Source organism: Myotis nattereri (genome assembly GCF_964212035.1).
Source record: "Myotis nattereri genome assembly, chromosome: 2".
NCBI classification, from domain to species: Eukaryota; Metazoa; Chordata; class Mammalia; order Chiroptera; family Vespertilionidae; genus Myotis; species Myotis nattereri.
Genome location: NC_138076.1, coordinates 179,197,154 through 179,215,716, shown reverse-complemented (window position 1 = coordinate 179,215,716; position 18,563 = coordinate 179,197,154). Strand labels below are relative to the sequence as shown.

Genomic DNA, 18,563 nt, shown 5'->3' with positions numbered 1-18,563 from the left:
GGGTATTGGGGGGGGGTGAAGTGTACATCTTTAATACTCTCAACAATAATTTTAAAAATTAAAAATAAAGTAAAATAACTAAGGGAGGATTGACATCTTTATGATACTTAGTTCCCTAACTAATTACAAGGGATATCTTTACCTTTGTTCAGGTATACCTTTGAGTCTTTTAGAAGTTTTTTAAAGTTTTCCTCATGCTTCTTGCTAAATTTATTCCCCAATATTTTATCTTTTTTTGTGGCTATGGAAAGTAGTATTTTCTTTAACATTAAATCCCCTATTATTTTTACATATGAATGCTATTCATTTCTATTCATGAAGTTTATATCTTTCTTCTTTACTGATTGTGTTTACTGTTTGACTTTAGTAGGAACATGAGATAATTTTTCTTCTTCTATTTTTACACATTTATTTAATTTATCTTGCCTAATTGCATTGGCTTATGCCTTTAGTGCAATGTTAAATGGTATGGAGATAGTAGACATCCATCCTTGTCTTGTTTTTGACCGTAGAGGAATTAATCTAATTTGATCTTTTTTTTTTCCTCATTAATTAGCATGCTGACTTAGGACTAAGGTCTATATTTATTATGTCAAGAAAGTATCTATCAATTCCTATTTTCCTGAGTGTTCATTTTTACTAAAAGTATTTTCAGTCTTAGAGATAAAACATCATTTTCTATTTAAGCCTATCAGTATGATGTATTGTATTAATGAATTCCCTAATAATGAACTATCCTTTCCTGGAACAAATCTCACTTGTTCATTCAAAACATGTTCTCAGTATGGTGTAGGACTTTCTTTACTAACATTTGATTTAGAACTTTTGCCTCATTATTTTTATGTGATACTCTAATAATCTCTAATTATTCTGTTTTTGTACTGTCTTTATCAGGCTTAGCTATTAATGTTATGTTACTGTTATGTAAGCTAAGGAAGTTTTCTTTATTTTTAATGCTTTGGACCAATTTTAGAGCATTAATTATTTTTATTTTATATTTATTTATTTATAAAACATATTTTATTATTTTAGAGAGGAAGAGAGAGGGGGAGAGAGAGAGAGAAACATCAATGATGAGAGAGAATCATTGATTGGCTGCCTCCTGCACGTCCCCTACTGGAGATCGAGCCTGCAACCCAGGCATCTGCCCTTGGCCAGAATTGAACCTGAGACCCTTCAGTCCGCAGGCTGACGCTCTATTCATTGAGCCAAACCAGCTAGGGTTAATTTTTTTTTTTTAGCTCTAATCGAATCAGCTTTTATAAACTATATTTCTTTGGTCATGTATTACACATTTTTAAAAACAGAATTTAAAATTTATTTACTGAGAATTCTGTAGAGGAGTTTTATGATTTAAAGACTTCTTCTGTTGTAATTATTATGTTCCATTTGTCATTTAATTGTGTATTTGTACTTTCATTCTTTTATTGTTAATCAGTTACCTACTATTTTGTTTACTTTTTTAGACATTCAGAATTTTTTATTAATTAGATCTACTTTTTTAAGTTTACTTAGATTTGTATTATCTTTATTGTTTTTATTGTGCTTTCTTTTCCTTTTTGTTTCTATTTAGTTTATGAGTTGGGAATTTAATTCGTTTTTTAAAATTGATGTGTTCTAGTTTATAAATACTTTTCTAAACACTGCTATAAATGTGTCCCATAGATTGATATGTAATGTTTTAATATCATTATTTCCTTTGTCAAAATTGTAATATTTTGACGGGGGAATTAAAATTTTGTGGTTGGGTGGGTAATGGAGTAGGTGAAAAGAGTCCTAAAAAGGCTTTTTTTTGAATGTTGTCAAATGATCAAAGAAATTTAATGACAGTTTCCTTTTATTGAATATTTACCATGTACCAATCTGGTATAGCCAAGCAGCTTATTTATATTATCTAATTCAAGCTGTATAATGTCATTTTGAGGTACATATTTCCCCATTTTCAGAATACTGAATCAGTGGTTTATATCGATTCGTATTTGCCCAAGGCTATGTAACAAGTAAGTTGTTATTACTGAAATTAAATTCCATTTCTGACTCTGTAGCTATGGCTTTTACTTAAGCAGTAATATTGTGAGGTCACAGAGGTATTTAACAGTATGGCATCATCAGTAACTGTTAGTAGCACAGTGTGACTGGAATAAAGTCAGCCCTTAGTAGTATCATTTCTGGCTTGGACAAATAGTTCATCGAGATACTATTAGCTAAAATGGGGAGCGTGAAACAAAGCAAGTTTCTGTAAGATGATGGGTAAGTTTGATGTACCTACTAGGTAGCTACATGGAACTGTCTGGTAGTTAGGTGAATATATGGATCTGGACCTCTGCAGAGTGGAGCTTATAGGTGAAAATTTAAATAATGAGTTTTGGAAGTGGTCAGAATAATGTGAATATTGAAATCAGAACATGAAAAAAACTGAATCTTAAGGTTGAGAGGGAACAAAAAAAATTAGTCAAAATGTTAGGAGGAAGTCTAGGATAAAGTGGTTCACAGGTGCCAAGGGAACTTTCAAGGTAAAGGAGGGTCATTAGTATTAGTGCTCTGGAGAACTAAAGAAAGATAAGAGCGTTCATTTGATTTAATAGTAATTGAAAGGAAAATTAATATCTTAATTGTTGAGTCTGTGGAGTGATGAGGGTTAGGTGAGAAGACAATTGAGGCAGGAATCATTTGGAGATAAAACATTTGGGTATGAAGGTAAAGTGTGATAGGTGGCAGTAGCTAGTGTAAAGTGTGAGATTGAATTGAGGATGCCTCTCTTGCCCTCTTCCTACTTTCCTCTCTCTCTTTCCTTTTCCCTTCCCTGTATTTATCTGTTTTCTTTGTGTCCTCCCTCTCTTCCTTCTTTTCTTTATTCTACCACTTTCCCTACTTGTTTTCCTCATATGATGTTATGGATTGAGAATTTAACTTTTATCAGCATGAAATCTTGTCTCAGATTTTAGCTATAAATATAAAAACATAGAGATTTAAAAATATTCAGGTATTAGATCAGAATGATATTTTTAAGAGTTTCTTGAATCCAGGATCATAGTCACTTTTATGCCCAGAATTAAACATACTTGTCTAACAAATTTTAATCTTTGAAATAATAATGAAAATAATATAAGCACAATAATAAAACCTATACATATTTAGTCAATTTATACCTCACTAGGGGCCCGATGCATGAAATTCATGCAAGGGGCTTGGCCCTCACAGCCCCGGCTTCCTCATCCCTTGCTGCCCTGCTGCCTTGTGGCCCCGCGGCCCCACCCACTGGTCTTTCTGGAAGGTCCTTCCGCAGTCCACTCTAATTAGCATGTTAGCTCTTTATTATATAGGATTGGCAAATCTTTGCCAATTTTATAGATAAGGAAACTGAGAGAAGTAAACTTGCTTATTGCTCTATACCTGGCATGGCAGTTAGGTTCCAGAATCTATGGTCTTAATACCAGGGCTGTATTCACTCTACTATGCTATAATACTTATTTTATAAATTATAATTTAGAATTAGAAGTTAGAATATTTTGACATTTTAGAGAAATCTTAGCATATGGAATAATGAAGATTAGAAAAAAGTCATTTCTGAGACAGATATATCAAGTAAAAATATGAGTTGAAATTCTAGTTTTCTGTATTTCATTAAATACAGAAAGGCGTTATGTGAGAAGCTAGAATGCCTCTCACGTATGGCACATACTATTTTATAAACACAATTGCTATGAAGTAAAAGTATATCTAAGATAACTAAATGATACCTGTAGGATACCAATCAGAAATTGATAAATTGTTTAGTTTATTAATACCTATTGACCTTATAAATATTTTTCTTCAGGCAAAAATGCAATTTCCATTGTGAGCTGTCTTCCAGAATTTATGGTAGAACTTCGCTGACGTTGCCACTAATGCCAATGTGGAATAAAGGTCTTTATAATTTAGAAATTCAGAACATATAAATAGGTTACTTCTAAAAATAATTTACTCTTCTTAAACTTTAAAATGCATAGTATAAATACATGTGTTTGAATTTTTAGAAAGAATTCTAGACACTGCTATAAATGTGTCCCATCGATTGCTATGTAATGTTTTAATATCATTATTTCCTTTGTCAGAATTGTAATATTACTATGAAAATAATATATATAACCTGTTTATTTTGCCCTCATCAATATTTTTGTTTTATTTCATGCTTGGCAATTGGCTTTCCCTTTGTATTTGAAATCTAATCACAATCTAATAATGTTTTGTTGGGAAATTAATTACAGAATTGTATTTCAACATTGTTTTTCTTTAAAAACAAGTTGGCATACTGACTGACTTCAATATGAAAAATCTATTGTTGTTGAAAAAGAAATGAACACAGAGACAGTTGGAGTAATTATTTTAAAGTAATTATTCTTCCCCTTTGCTGACTTTATTGTAATAATTGATTTTACTTGGATAAGGGTCATCAGGCCATTGAGTTCATGGATGCCTGACTTGTCTTGCTCACTGCTGTCTTCTCAGTGCCTAGTTAGTGCCTGTGCCTGGCACTAGTAAGTATGCTAGTGCTCTTTCTGAACTAACTTGATAGTTAGGTAATATGTTTGGATACTTTCTCTGAGTTAGAAATGCATTTCTAATGGTAATATGTTATATGTAAACACTAAGACATTATTGTCTTGTTTGCCTGAGTCTCATGTGGAAATATCATGTTAAATTTAGAAACACTAGTTTTAGATTTCAGGTAATGGACCTTTAGGAATAGTTATAGAATTCTCATTTTCAGTCATTTTGCTTTTACTTCCCTTTCCCTCTCTGTTCTCTCTTTTCTTCCCTTCAACCTGTTCGTTATTTTCTCTTTAATCATCTTTTTGTTTGTTTTCCTTCAGTATCTGGAGTCCATCTTTCTCCAGCTTCTCCTGCGATTATACTAGACCATGACCACTCTTCTCCCACCATTGGCTGCCTCTCTTCTGAGCCCATCATTTCTTCACCAGAGATTACACATGCAGACACCACCATTGTCAGTCAAACTGTTCCTAAAGTACAGGTAAGGACAAGCCTATCTTTATAGGAAATCTGCATGCTTTAAAAAAAAATTGTATACTGATTGAATTAACTCTTAAAGATTTTTTGATTCCTTTTCTTAACTTTCTGAAAAATATTTCTGTAGACACTCTAACTTTGAGGCAATATCTAGAATTCTGAATAATATGTTTGTTTGGGGGAACAATTGCAAGGTATTTAAGTAACCTTAGTTACCAAAATATGGTTTGAGTGTCCAGTTATTAAAATTGACTTCATTTATTTCAAATCTTGAACTTCAAAAGGGAAAATAATTACAAATAAAGAATAATCATTTCTGTTTTCAGGACGCTAATTGTATGTTTTCAGGTATTAGAGTGTTCTTTTCAATTTTATAGTAAAATTTTAAAAGATTGTAATCTTAGAGTTTATTCATTCAAATATTTATTGACCCAGGCATTGTGCTAGCAGCTAGATGCTGGATTTAATCCAAATTTTCCAGGTGCTATGCACAATCTCAAATTATCTGGTATCTTTACTAGAAAGTGATGATTGATTAGAGGTTATTAATAAACTAGAGTCCCGGTGCACGGATTTGTGCACCAGTGGGGTCCCTCAGTGTGGCCTATGGGGATCAGGCCAAAACCAGCAGCCCAACGCTGCCTGCCGCTCCTGCCTACAGCTCCTGTTCATGCCTGCCCCGCTGCGCCTGCCACGGGCTCTCACTGAGTCAGTCCTGATCAGGAGAGGCTCACGCCACCACATTGGCGCTTGCCTGGTGCTTGCCAGCTGTGAGCCCTGTGTTTGGTGCCCCTCTGTCAGCTGAGTGGTGCTCCCGCTGTGGGAGCATACTGATCACCAAGGGGCAGCCCCTTCTTTGAGTGTCTGCCCGCTGGTAGCCAGAACATGTCATAGCGACCTGTCGTTTGGTTCTTCAGTTTTTCAGTTGGTTGGTCGCTTAGGCATATATATATATAATATATTTCAAATTCTGATTTACAACTTAAAATATAAGCAAATTCTGGTGTGTGTAAATTTAAGAACTGATATCAGATATGCCTCTTCTTAATTATACATTTTCAGACATACGAAAAAGTTTTAAGTTTTTAGTGCTTTGCTTGCAAAATAATAAATGCTTTGAACTCTAAAGTTTAGAGGAAATTTTGTGTCTTACTGCAAAGATCAGGTTGTTGTAATAGTTTGAGGTCTTCTGTTGATTTACTTAAAGGGTGAAATAATTTCGGAACCCTTGCTACAACTTAATTTCCAAATGTGGTTTCTGGTGCCCTTTGGATGTTTTCATTATTGGTACAGTGTAAACTTTTCCCTCTTGTATATTTTTTTTTAATGTGGTTTAGATTCAGCAATCAACACACACTGATCTGGATATCTCACTTTTTCCATTGGGTTTAACTGATGAGAAAAGTAATGGAACAATTGCTCTTGTGGATGATTCTGAGGATCCTGTAGCCAATGTATCAAACATACAGCTTCAGCAGAAAATTTCAAGTTTGGAGATTAAACTCAAAGTTTCTGAGGAAGAAAAACAGAGAATTAAAAAGGTATATTTACATTTCCCTAAAAACTGTTTAAATTATACATTCTGGAAATTTGATAAAATCCCTATGTTTGATTAAAAACTCATCAGGGGAAGAAGACACTGACTGTCCCTTCTTGGCTGTAGGTTTAAACCAGTCATTTGAGTTTATCATTTAGAATTCTTTGATAAGAAATTTCTGCTCTTAAATGTGTACTTTTAAATATATGATCATCTTTTACTAGATGTTTGTTTTCTTTAAATAATGCTTTTTTTCTGGTTTATTTTTATTTATCTTGAAAGTAGGTAGTATTGTGTTTCTTACATAGTTTAGAAGGTTTGTAACATTGTCTTGCTCCTATATAACAGTGGTTCTCAACCTTCTGGCCCTTTAAATACAGTTCCTCATATTGTGACCCAACCATAAAATTATTTTCATTGCTACTGCATAACTGTAATGTTGCTACTGTTATGAATTGTAATGTAAATATCTGATATGCAGGATGGTCTTAGGCGACCCCTGTGAAAGGATCGCGACCCACAGGTTGAAAACCATTGCTGTATAAAGTCAGGCATCATGGGATATTTGACAAGAGTACTTACATATACAACTATTTTAGTAAATTATTTATTTATGTTCTCATTTCTCTTTCCTTAAAATATCTATAAAAGGGCCTTAGCAAATTTATGAAAGTGTGTGTAGATATAGACTGTGTTGATTATAATTGACTTAGGTGCTTTTATTCATTTATTAGCATGAATAATTTTGGTGTTACAGCAATGTTTGATATTGGTCTGGAAATGAGAGTGAAGCATACAATCTATAATATTGTTAAACTTTAAATCATACTTCCTGTGGGTTTTTTCCTTACCAAACATTTTCTACTATGTTCATTGAAATAATGAAATATATTTCATGCCATGCATGACATAATTTGTGCCTGGATTTCTCCTTTAGGATGTGGAATCATTGATAGAAAAGCATAGCGTCTTGGAAAAAGATTTCCTTAAAGAAAAAGAGCAAGAGGCCATTTCTTTTCAAGATAGATACAAAGAACTTCAGGTAAACCACCTGTGCTTACAATTTAATGTGTAACCTTTTGATAAAGCATGTAATGTGATTTCAAATAGTGCTGAATAAATATTTTATGAATGAACAATCAATCAGTATGTAAAATATTCACCAACATGGATGAAATTAATCATAAATGTAATTTTGAAAAATAAGAATCTGTGAGGGTTAGTTGTTTGAGACACAGTTTGGTGAAAAATACTCTGTTTCTGATGGATAAAATTTGGAATTTGGACATTCTGATTTTTCTTATTTGTGATTATATTTTAAAAGAGTTTAGAATCCTGTAACCTCTGAACTGAGATATTTAATCTTTTTTATATATTGTAATCAATGTCTCCTCGTTGCCTCCTCAAGTTTCCTTAATAAACTTGTTTCTTTTCTGTTCTTCCCCATCTCAGTAAATGGCAGTGCTCTCTTTCCATTCCCTAAGTCTGAAAACGGCATTTATCCTTTTTTTTTTTTTTTGTACTTACTCATGTCTGTTCCTTCAGGGAAACCTGTTGGCTTTACCTTCAAAATATCCAGGTTTCCACGATTTATCATTATGTTCACTGCTACCAACCTATTCTAGGCCTTCCTTATTTCTAACCAATCTTTATGCTTCTGTCATTGCCTAATTATGGGCTAGTCTCCACCTTGCAGCCACTGTGATCTGTTCAATACTCAAGTTGATTTTGTTATTTTTCTGCTCTGAAATCTTTAGTGGCTTCTCATCTCACTCAAAGTAAGTCAAGTGAGTCCTTAAAATGGTTTGCAAGGCCCTATACTCTTCTTTATCCTTTCTCCCTGTCTTTTCCCTGCCTCTTTCTCCTCATTTTGCTTTATTCTTATATCCCTCTATCTCTTAATTTTCTTTTTTATACCATTCAGGTCTCCATGAGACCTTTCCAGACAATGCTGACATCCCCTACCAACCCTCCCATATGATGCTTTTTGCCTCCATAACACTTTTCCATCTGACCAGCTTGTTTATTTGCCTAGATCATTTTAATAGTCTCCTAAGTGGTCTTCTAGCTTCTGCTCTTGCTCTTCTCCTTAATGAATCTTTATTTCAGCAGATAGAGTAGTGCTTTTTAAAATTTAAGTCAAATCATTTCCCAGACTTAATTCTCATTCTCCTTCCTGTGTAACTCTTTTGGCTTCTCCAACTTTCCAGTTTACCCCCAGCTATTTACTTACAGCAGGCTTGGTAATAAAGTCCAGGTGAATGTGAGAGCCTGTCTGGGAGGGCATTCCTTGGCTGTTGGAGTGGTGAGTGGAGGGAAATGGTTTATGATTTAGTCACAGTCTCTCTGCCTGGAATGCCTTCCCTCCAGATATCTCCATGGCTCTGTTAAAAATTATGTACAACATGAAAATAAGGAAAAGGCTGAGCAGTGTGTTCTTTCGATGTCTAGGGGGACATTGTTTACTAGACCTGCCCAAGGATTATTTAGGAGAATGTACTTTATTTGACTCATGGTTTATTGATATTACATGCTAATTATGTTTCTTCCCCAGAGGCAATGCCTGTTTGTTCAAAAAGATAACCCCATGGGATAATCACCAGTTTTGTCTCTAACCTAGCACTCTTTCCTGTTTAACAACCCGTTATTTAAATAATGTAAATATATAAATAAATATCTATAGCCATATATATATATATATATATATAATCTTCAAATGCACTTTGACCCCGTCTTAACTTCTGATTTATTGAGTCTTAATAAGTGAGTAGAATAAATCTGGGATGTAAGTTCAGTTTATATTTATATGAGTCACATTTTAAGTCATTGAAAATTGTATTTTAGTAAGTCTCAGTGAACCATCAGATGCGTGCTCTTGTGGAGACTTCCTGGGACCATGCTTTATAAAATGAGAACTGTGTACATGTTCAGCATGCCCTAGCCCCCTTTCTTTGCTTTTTTGCCCCTCATAGCACTTACCTCCACATGTTATTTTTATGTGTTTATTTTCTTGTTTTCCCCCCACCAGAGTGTAAACTCCATGAGATTAGGAGCTTTCCTTTCTAGTACCTAGAGCAATTCCTGGCATGTAATGTGGGTATAATGGGGCTCAATATTCTTGAATGAGTGTGCACTAATATTGTGCACCCTGTTCTCCAAGGGCTCATCACATTGTGTAAGGTCACATTCACCAGCCCCATACTTGGAATGAAGGTGCTTATTAGAAGCCACAGTACCTAATACTGACAGAACTTAGTGTTTCTTCTGTATATGTTGAATAACTTATTCTGGGCCCTGTAGTGTGACATATACCTTTGAAAATTTAGGTTTTCGGCCTGTTAATGGGAATAGTAACATACCTGAGAAATCATCTGGGGCCATACGGTACTTGAGTTTTTCACAGTAAAGACTTATATAAATGCCAAGGGGCATTATCGTTGTCTTTCTACTTTTACTATTAATAGTGATAGTTTAAGAGTTACAACTTGAGTCTTCAAAACTAACATTCAGTTTAAGAAGCTCTTTCTTATCCAAAGAAACCTTTTCCAGATACTTTTACTTCAGCACTAAGAAAGGCCTCTCTCCCTTTTTATACCATGTGATTAAAAGAGTAAATTAACTTATGGAGTATTTTATCACCTTTGCTAACTAAGTGATAGAAAATGTACTAGGAGGTCTCATAGCTCAATTGAACTTAAAGGCAGGCATGCTGTTTAGCTGGCACAGGTAACCTCTGGTTTTTGAAAAGTACGCCTTATGTCACTTCGCTTTTTGAAAGATCTACATTAGTACCTGTTTTCCAAAGGATTTTATTTTTAATTTTTAAAAAGGCAAAAAGTGAAACTAGTGTTCAGTGTTTGTTTTGGTATGATGAGTGGTTTTTAATTATATCCTACACATTTAGGGTCTTTTGTGTGACACCTTCTATCTTGTTTAAATGACACCACACAGATTGGGGAAAGGTGGAGGCCACTTTGTTAATGTCGGGTGTTGGGGTGAAATTGCAAGTTTCCCACTCAGCCGCCTTTGACACCCTGGGCAGAAGGGGCGCCCTTACTCCAGAGAGAAAGTGTAATGTCAGGCCCCATGTAGACTTTAGCTGATACCACCCTGGCCTGGAGGAGGAGAGGTACCTGGTAGCAGTTCCCATGTGTTTGTACTAGCACCATGGGGCCAGGTGGCCTTGCTACTTCTGAGTGGTTGTAAGAGTTCTGGTTCCCCACTCAGCCTCTTCTGACACAGGAAAAGAGGGGAAGATGAAGTCTCCTTACCCTTGGGTGGGGATGCAAGTCCTCAAAACTCCTCCAAACCATAAGGTTTTCTTAGTTACCCCCTCAGGGACAGCCAGGGCAGCACTTTATAGCTGGGTGACAGGGAGGTCTGGGCTCAGCACTCTGGCCTTTGCTCTCAGAGCTGGAAGTGAGCTCATTTTTTTTTAATTTTTTTTTTTTAAACATTGGGCCTGGCTTCTTATCTAAAAGTTTTCTGTTCTCCCTCTTTCATGGTCCTTTGGGTGGAGAGGGATGGCATTTCTTGGGGCTGTTTTTGTTAGTGCTCACTGGCATTTCATGGTTGTTGGCCATCCCATTTTCTGAGGCTAAAAGAAAACTCATAGAACTTACCACTATGTCATTCCTTGGGTCCTCATGTCCCTCGGTGGTCTGCCTTTCCACCACCTTCTGGAATCTACTTAAATTTGTTTTAACTATACTGTCCAGGCCTTTTAGCTGTACTTCTTGATAAACATAGGGAGGAGTGCATCTACTTCACCTTACTCTGGAAATGGAATAGCAAAGAATATTTAAAAATTTAAATAACCTTTTTTTTTTGTATCCACAGCAGAAAATTAATTTTAATCTTTAGATAGAATTTTAAAGCAAGTATTTTGAGTAATTTTTTTAAAGGAACACAGTTCGAAAAATTAATTCATGGAGTCATTGTAGCTATAGGAAGTAAATAAAAATGCAGATAAATGGGGAGATAATCTATAAATCTCAGTCTGTATTGTATTTACCTAGTTTGTGTACACATGATATGTGTGTTAGTCTTTCTGGAAATATATTTTCAATAAAAATATTTAAATTGATTCAACAAGAATTTAGAAAATCTTGGGCTTTACTATTTGACCTTCTTTCTATAATCCATTTTTTTCCTGTGGATATAGCCTTCCCCCTGATCCCCCCAAAATTGGTACAAGTTCTATCTAATAATTTCTTAGAGAAAGATGTGATTAAATACATGAGTGTCAAAGGAGGCCATTGTATGTTAAATTTATATATAGGATGAAATATTAGCAAAAGTGAGCTTTTAAATAGTGAATATATATTAAATTTCTTGCTTGAATTAGTGATTTGCCCATCATTCCTCAGATACTTGAAAGTAAATATATTTATCATTTATTTCTTCTGTAGAGTATGGCAATCCATATTTTGTTGTTGTTGTTGATTAAGGTATTACATAAGTGTCCTTATCCCCCCATTGCCCCCCACCCCACCACTCATGCCCTCACCCCCCTGGTGTCTGTGTCCATTGGTTAGGCTTATATGCATGCATACAAGTCCTTTGGTTGATCTCTCCCCCTTACCCCCACCCTCCCCTACCTTCCCTCTGAGGTTTTATGGTCTGATCGATGCTTCTCTGTCTCTGGATCTATTTTTGTTCATCAGTTTATGTTGTTAATTATATTCCATAAATGAGTGAGATCATGTGATATTTATCTTTCTCTGACTGGCTTATTTCGCTTAGCATAGTGCTCTCCAGTTCCATTCATGCTGTTGCAAATGGCAAGAACGCCTTCTTTTTTACCGTAGCGTAGTATTCCATTGTGTAGATGTACATATTTTTTATATTAAGGAGTATGTAACATACAGGTCTTCCAAATATTTGTGGAACTTAATAAAATAGAAAAAAGTTTTTGCTATTTATGATGACAAGGATAATATATTGGTGCCTGCCCCTCTGTGGTATCCTAAATAAAGCAAAACATTTAGGAATATAAAAAGATCATACTGACAAGACTAAATTAACTGAGAAGCCTCTTTTCTTAAACTGTTTGTATACTTATATATTTATAAGAATATATTATGTGAAGTGTGGACAATAAAGGAAAACAAAATTTGTACCTATTTACCACCACAAGATTTTTCATGTGTTATCAAAATATAGGGCTTGAATTTTTAATTTTATAAATTCATCTACCTTTACTTAGGCTAGTTTTGGGTGTGCCTTTGTCAAGATTTTAGTCTGACCAGAGAAAGAGTAATTAATAAATGGAATGTTTGTAAAACCTTTAAACAAACTTTTTCTTAAAACAACATGAACTATTACAGTGATTTCTGACAGTGTTGTTTTATGATATGGTCTAATTAGCAGGATAGGTGGAGGTTTGTGAATGTGCCCATAGCAGAAGGAAATAACGAATACTGTGAGCTCTGCAGTACAATGGGGGTGTGCACACGTCTCCTTTCCTGTTCTGTCCAGGGTGTGTGAGCTAACTGGAGGAAGAAAAGTGCGTCATTTGTATTTGTTAGAGGTAGCTATTTAAAGGGCTCTTCATAAAACCTGAATAGAGAACTCATCTTAGTACAACTTGGATACCAAACTCTTGTCTTCTTTCTCACCCATCTCACCTGTGATGAGCTCTGAAGAAACTTGGCAGCTTATTAAAATGCACATCTCATAATGCTACCACATTTTTAAAAATTCAGTTAGCGTCACAGCTCATTATTAAACGATCATCTCTGATAGTTGTCAGTATGGGTACCTATAGCCAGCATTTGGAATTTTCTGTATGAATATTTAAAGACTGGGCAATTCTTCCAAATGCCATCTCCTATTGAAATGTCTCCTGGTTATAGTAGTTTGATTTACTGTTTGAGAATTTTATTTTTAAAAAGTTATGTGAAAATGTGGTGTTTCAGAGGACCTTAAATTGACTTCATAAATGGAGTTGCACTGCTTCAGATGACTGCCCATATTCTGTTGTTGGTGTAACATTACTTAAATATGAGTAGATACTATTTTCAATATGTTTGTGTACTATTTCAAATGAATACTGGTCAAGTGTTGCACATTGGTCCCTCAGCCAGAGGCTACTGCTTAATAGAAATTAACCAGTTCTACATGGGTAACTCAAAGTATAGTTGCAGTCTTTTTTAGAAGTAGATAATGCTGAAGGAAATATAAATTAAGGATAGCTTGAAGGCATCATATTTGTTTATTCAGCTATCTTTAAGAATGATTAACATTCTGAAGGAGAGAAAACAATTAAAGGAAAATAAGGATCTTATGTTTTGGTTGGTCTCATATGCCTTTCATTTAATAATAATAGAGGCCTGGTGCACGAAATTCGTGCACTGGCTGTTGGGGGGGGGGGGGGCGCTGGGAAGGCCCTCACCCCAGCCTCCATCCTCTCACAGTCTGGGACCCCTTGCTCCTTACTGCCTGCCTGCTCGCTCCTTACCGCTTGGCTTGCTGCTCCTTAGCACTGCCATGGAAGCAAGAGAGGCTCCACCACCACCACTGTGCTCACCAGCCATGAGCCCGGCTTCTGGCTGAGTGGCACTCCCCCTGTAGGAGCACACTGGCCATGAGGGGACAGCTCCTGCATTGAGCGTCTGCCCCCTGGTGGTCAGTGCACATCATGGTGACTGATCATTCTGGTCGTTCCACTATAGTGGTTGCTTACCCTTTAATTTATAGATGGAACTACCTGATAGACAATGTGCCCCCCTGAGAGGTCCTGGATTGGAAAAGGGTGCAGGCCAGGCTGAAGGACTGACTCTACTGGTGCATGATCAGGGCCAGAGAGGGATGTGGGAAGTTGGCCAGCTGGGGAGGGATCGCTGGAGGACTCCAGGGCATGTCCGGCCCATCTAGCTCAGTCTTGATCGGCTGGACCCCAGCAGCAAGCTAACCTACCAGTTGGAGCGTCTACCCCCTGGTGGTCAGTGAATGTCATAGCAACTGGTCGACTGTCTGCCCCTTGGCAGTCATAGCGAGCAGTTGAGGGGCCTTAGCATATCATTAGCATGTTATGCTTTGATTGGTTGAACTGATGACCAGACCACTGGACACTTAGCATATTAGGCTTTTATTATATAGGATATTTTAGATTTGATTAGATAATGGGACATGGATAAATTTCAGTTGTTAGGATACTCATCTTCTTCACAACCCCTGTTAAGGAGTCATTATGGGGGGGAGTTTGGTGAGAAATAAGTCTTTTTTTTTCTTCTTATTCCAAAATGAATTTTCATTACCAAATTCAGTTTAAATACTAATATTTGGAAGACCTCTTTATCAAACTGTATTAGAACAATAAACATTGAAATAACACTTTTATATATTCTAACGTTTATTCAAAACAAACTAGTAGAATTCTTTATATTAAAAAAACAACATTTTGAGGGTATTTTACTTAATATGTCAGATGTACATTTGTTAAATAAGACTAGGTCAACATAATACATTTTTAAATTTTGTAGTAGTTTAATGTAATAGTTTTCACTGATCTCTTCATTTTACCTGTTTTGCTTCAATGATCTGATGCCCTTTAAATTTTAAAGCAGTAGTCCTCAATCTGGCTCACATTAGAATCTCCAGGGAAAGCTTTAGAAGAGTGTGCTTTAAAATGCTCAAGTACTTCCCACACCAGTTAAGTAATGTTTACAAGTAATTTAAACTACAAAGCAAGAAAAGGATGTATAATGAAAGCCTACTCCTTATCTTATGCAGTAATCCACCTACTCCCCATTAGTTTATTTTTATGCTTCTACAGTCTTTTATAATGCATACAAAAACCAACTATAACTTCCTCCCCTCTCTCCCTCCTTGCCTTCCTCCCTCCCCTCTCCTCTTTTCTATACAGATGGTAGTGTATTAAATAAATACACTTTTATTATTTATTTTCTTTAAATTTCCCCACCTCTCCCCTTCCTTATTTAAGACTATTTCTTGGAGGCCTTTTCATAGTGGTTCATTAAGAGATTCCTTATTATTTTTCCTTTTCTTGACATTGGAGTATGTTATTCCATTTTCTTCTATTATGAAGTATTGCTGTCAATGAGTAGTTTTAATCTAATTCTTCCAGTTTGTTCTTTAAAATATTTTTTTTATTAGAATATGTTCTGGTATTGGTCATTCAGTGTTGATTTCCCTAGACTTACAATGTGTTCTTTAATGTATATAGTTTTAATTCCTTTTTTTAAATTACAAGAAGTGTTTGTTAAATTCTAATTTTAATACTTGTTTTATTTCCTTACTATGATTTTTTTTTCTTTTTGGTGTCTCTTATTCAATGTGTGTTAATCTTTATATTCTATATTTGCCTTTACTCTTGGATCCTTTTCATCTCTTCATTTTTTTTATATAAAACCTGTTTCCCTTTTTTATTATATTTCTCTTAGGTACTTTCAATTAGTTTATTTGATCATCATGTTCTTTTTAGTTTAGTCATCATTTCTGAAATGATTTATTCTGTTATAATTATTTTCTGAAATTTCTCACATCTATTCTAATTATGATTTATATTTTTCTTTAATCTCCTTTATCACTACTCTCCTAATATTTTTAGCAGACTTTGCAATATAAATGTAGAGTTTGAAATTTCTTTTTTTTTTTGTAATGTATATTGATTGTGAGTTGTTGGTTTCATTTTTTTATGTGTTCTGTATATTTTTGATGAGGGAATTTTGAGAGATCAGAAGACTATCACGCCACCTCTGTCATAGTCCCAGTATCCTCTCACTGTTATTTATTACTAGAGGCCCAGTGCATGAATTCGTGAGGGGAGAGGTTGGGAGGGGGACCATGGGAAGTTGGCCTGCTGTGGGGAGGGACCGTGGGAGGCTGGTTGGCCACCGGAGGTTGGCTGTGGGAGCGCATTGGCCACCAGGGAGCAGCTCCTGCATTGAGTGTCTGCCCCCTGGTGGTCATTGCACATCATAGTGACCTGTTGTTCGGTTGCTTGGTCGTTTGGTCGTAACTGTCGCTAGGCATATAGATTATAGATATAGATATAGATATAGATCTAGATATAGATCTAGATATAGATATGTAGATATGTAGATATATATTAAAGAGAATAATCTGAGATAGTAAGGGTTAAATATGCGCTTTCCCTCAAGGTATTACCTCTTTCTGAATTAGTAGTGCATTATAAGGAGTTGGAGGTCTTAATATTGGTTAATAAAATTTGAGGGAAAAGAACATGTTTTATTTATTTTTGTATACTATTATTTGGTATTTGTAAGTGCCTATGATAATTGTTGAAATGAAGAAGAAAATGTCTGGAAAATAAAAGGACTACTTGGGAAAAATACTGCTTTATTTTTTGTTTTCATCTTCAATTTTGTAGAGAGTCAATTATATTACATTTAGCTGAGAGTCATTGAATTTCACATGCTTTATCCCATTTTCTTAAGTGAAGGTGAAGAACATTTTTTAAACTAATTTGAGGGGGAAAGTATTTATAGGCATATCTATAGGGCTCCTTCTCATTTAATTCTTTGTCTTATAACATATAACTCGTATTTGTACCTTTTTACCTATATCTGCAGATATGTATCACACCAAGATTGATATTTCTAATAAGGACCTAAGTCGTTCCCCTTACCCTCCCAAAAATATTATGTTAAGAATAAACACTTTAGTTTAATACTATTTCTCCTTATTCACCATCATATTCCCTTACTTAATGGTTAGCAACATTTCCTTAACTTAGCAGTTAGAAACTTAAAAAAAAAAAAGATTATTTTTAGAAAATAAAAAATATATATTTTACAAAATGAAAACAGCTTAAACTATTGTTTATAAAAATGTCACTTTGTTGGTTACAGTTTAAACAATGACCAAATTAGAAACATTTTAAGAAAGCACTCTTCCAATTTTAACATTCAAATAGGCAGTTTTTTAAAAGAAGCAAGACATTTCTTTAGTATTTTTCTAACCAACAGGGAAAATCCATACTTTATTTTTATTTTTTAAACAGAGAAATTAAAAAATAATACTTATTTTTATTGATTTCAGAGAGGAAGGGAGAGGGAGAGAGAGATAGAAACAATGATGAGAGAGAATCATTGATCAGCTGCATCCTGCATCTCCGGTACTGGGGATCAAGCCTGAAACCTGGTCATGTGCCCGGATAGGTAATTGAACCATGTCTTTGCTCAATCATACCTGTTGGGCGAAATTGCATACTTCAAAAATTGGATATTTTGTTATTAAATAACATTAGTAATGAGAAATTTGACCTTTTCCTCACAAAAAATGCCAAATATTGGGGATATTTTTGAGAACTGAAAAAATATAGGTATAGCCCTAGCCAGTTTGGCTCAGTGGATAGAGCGTTGGCCTGCAGACTTAAGGGTCCTGGGTTCCATTCCAGTCAAGGGCAGGTACCTCGGTTGCAGGTCCCTTCCTGGCTCAAGCCCTGGTGGGGGCTCATGCAGAAGGCAACCAGTTGATGTGTTTATCTCACATGGATATTTCTGTCTTTCCCTCTCCCACTCTCTCTAAAAATCAATGGGAAAATATCCTCGGATGCGGATTTAAAGTGTGTGTGTGTGTGTGTGTGTGTGTGTGTGTGTGTGTATGTATGTATGTGTGTAGTTGGATTTTGTACTGGTTTATTTTGTAGACATTATTTGATTTTTAAAATTATTGTTCTAGTATGTCAGAAAATCAAGTTCTTTTATTTGTCAAAACTGCCATTGAACTACTTTGAAGTCATTAGAAGAATACCATCTTCAATTCTATAGGCTAATGGGCCATTGTGAGAATGTTTTTCCTCTCTCTTGCAATAACTGAATATTTCTGTATATTCACTTCGTCTTAACATTTTTACTTATTTTTAATTGCAAGTGATCCAAGGCTAATTTCATAGCCATAATTTCTTTAAAAATGAGATAGTGCATGATCACTTGTTATTTATACTAATGCAAAGGTTTATGTGAACATATTTCAGAAATGCTAAGATTATGATACTTATTCTATGGCATTGAGTTTGATTTTGACT

General features: G+C 35.1%; 1 protein-coding gene across 1 annotated transcript in view; it reads left to right on the top strand.

Annotated features, from left to right (window-relative positions):
- The window catches only part of CCDC91 (coiled-coil domain containing 91), a 277,441-nt gene that overhangs the window by 83,723 nt on the left and 175,155 nt on the right, over positions 1–18,563 (top strand). Inside the window, exons 4-6 of the mRNA XM_081083709.1 lie at positions 4,854–5,014; positions 6,348–6,551; positions 7,485–7,589. Coding sequence (XP_080939835.1) covers positions 4,854–5,014; positions 6,348–6,551; positions 7,485–7,589 — 470 coding nt within the window. The remainder of the gene's footprint in view (positions 1–4,853; positions 5,015–6,347; positions 6,552–7,484; positions 7,590–18,563) is intronic.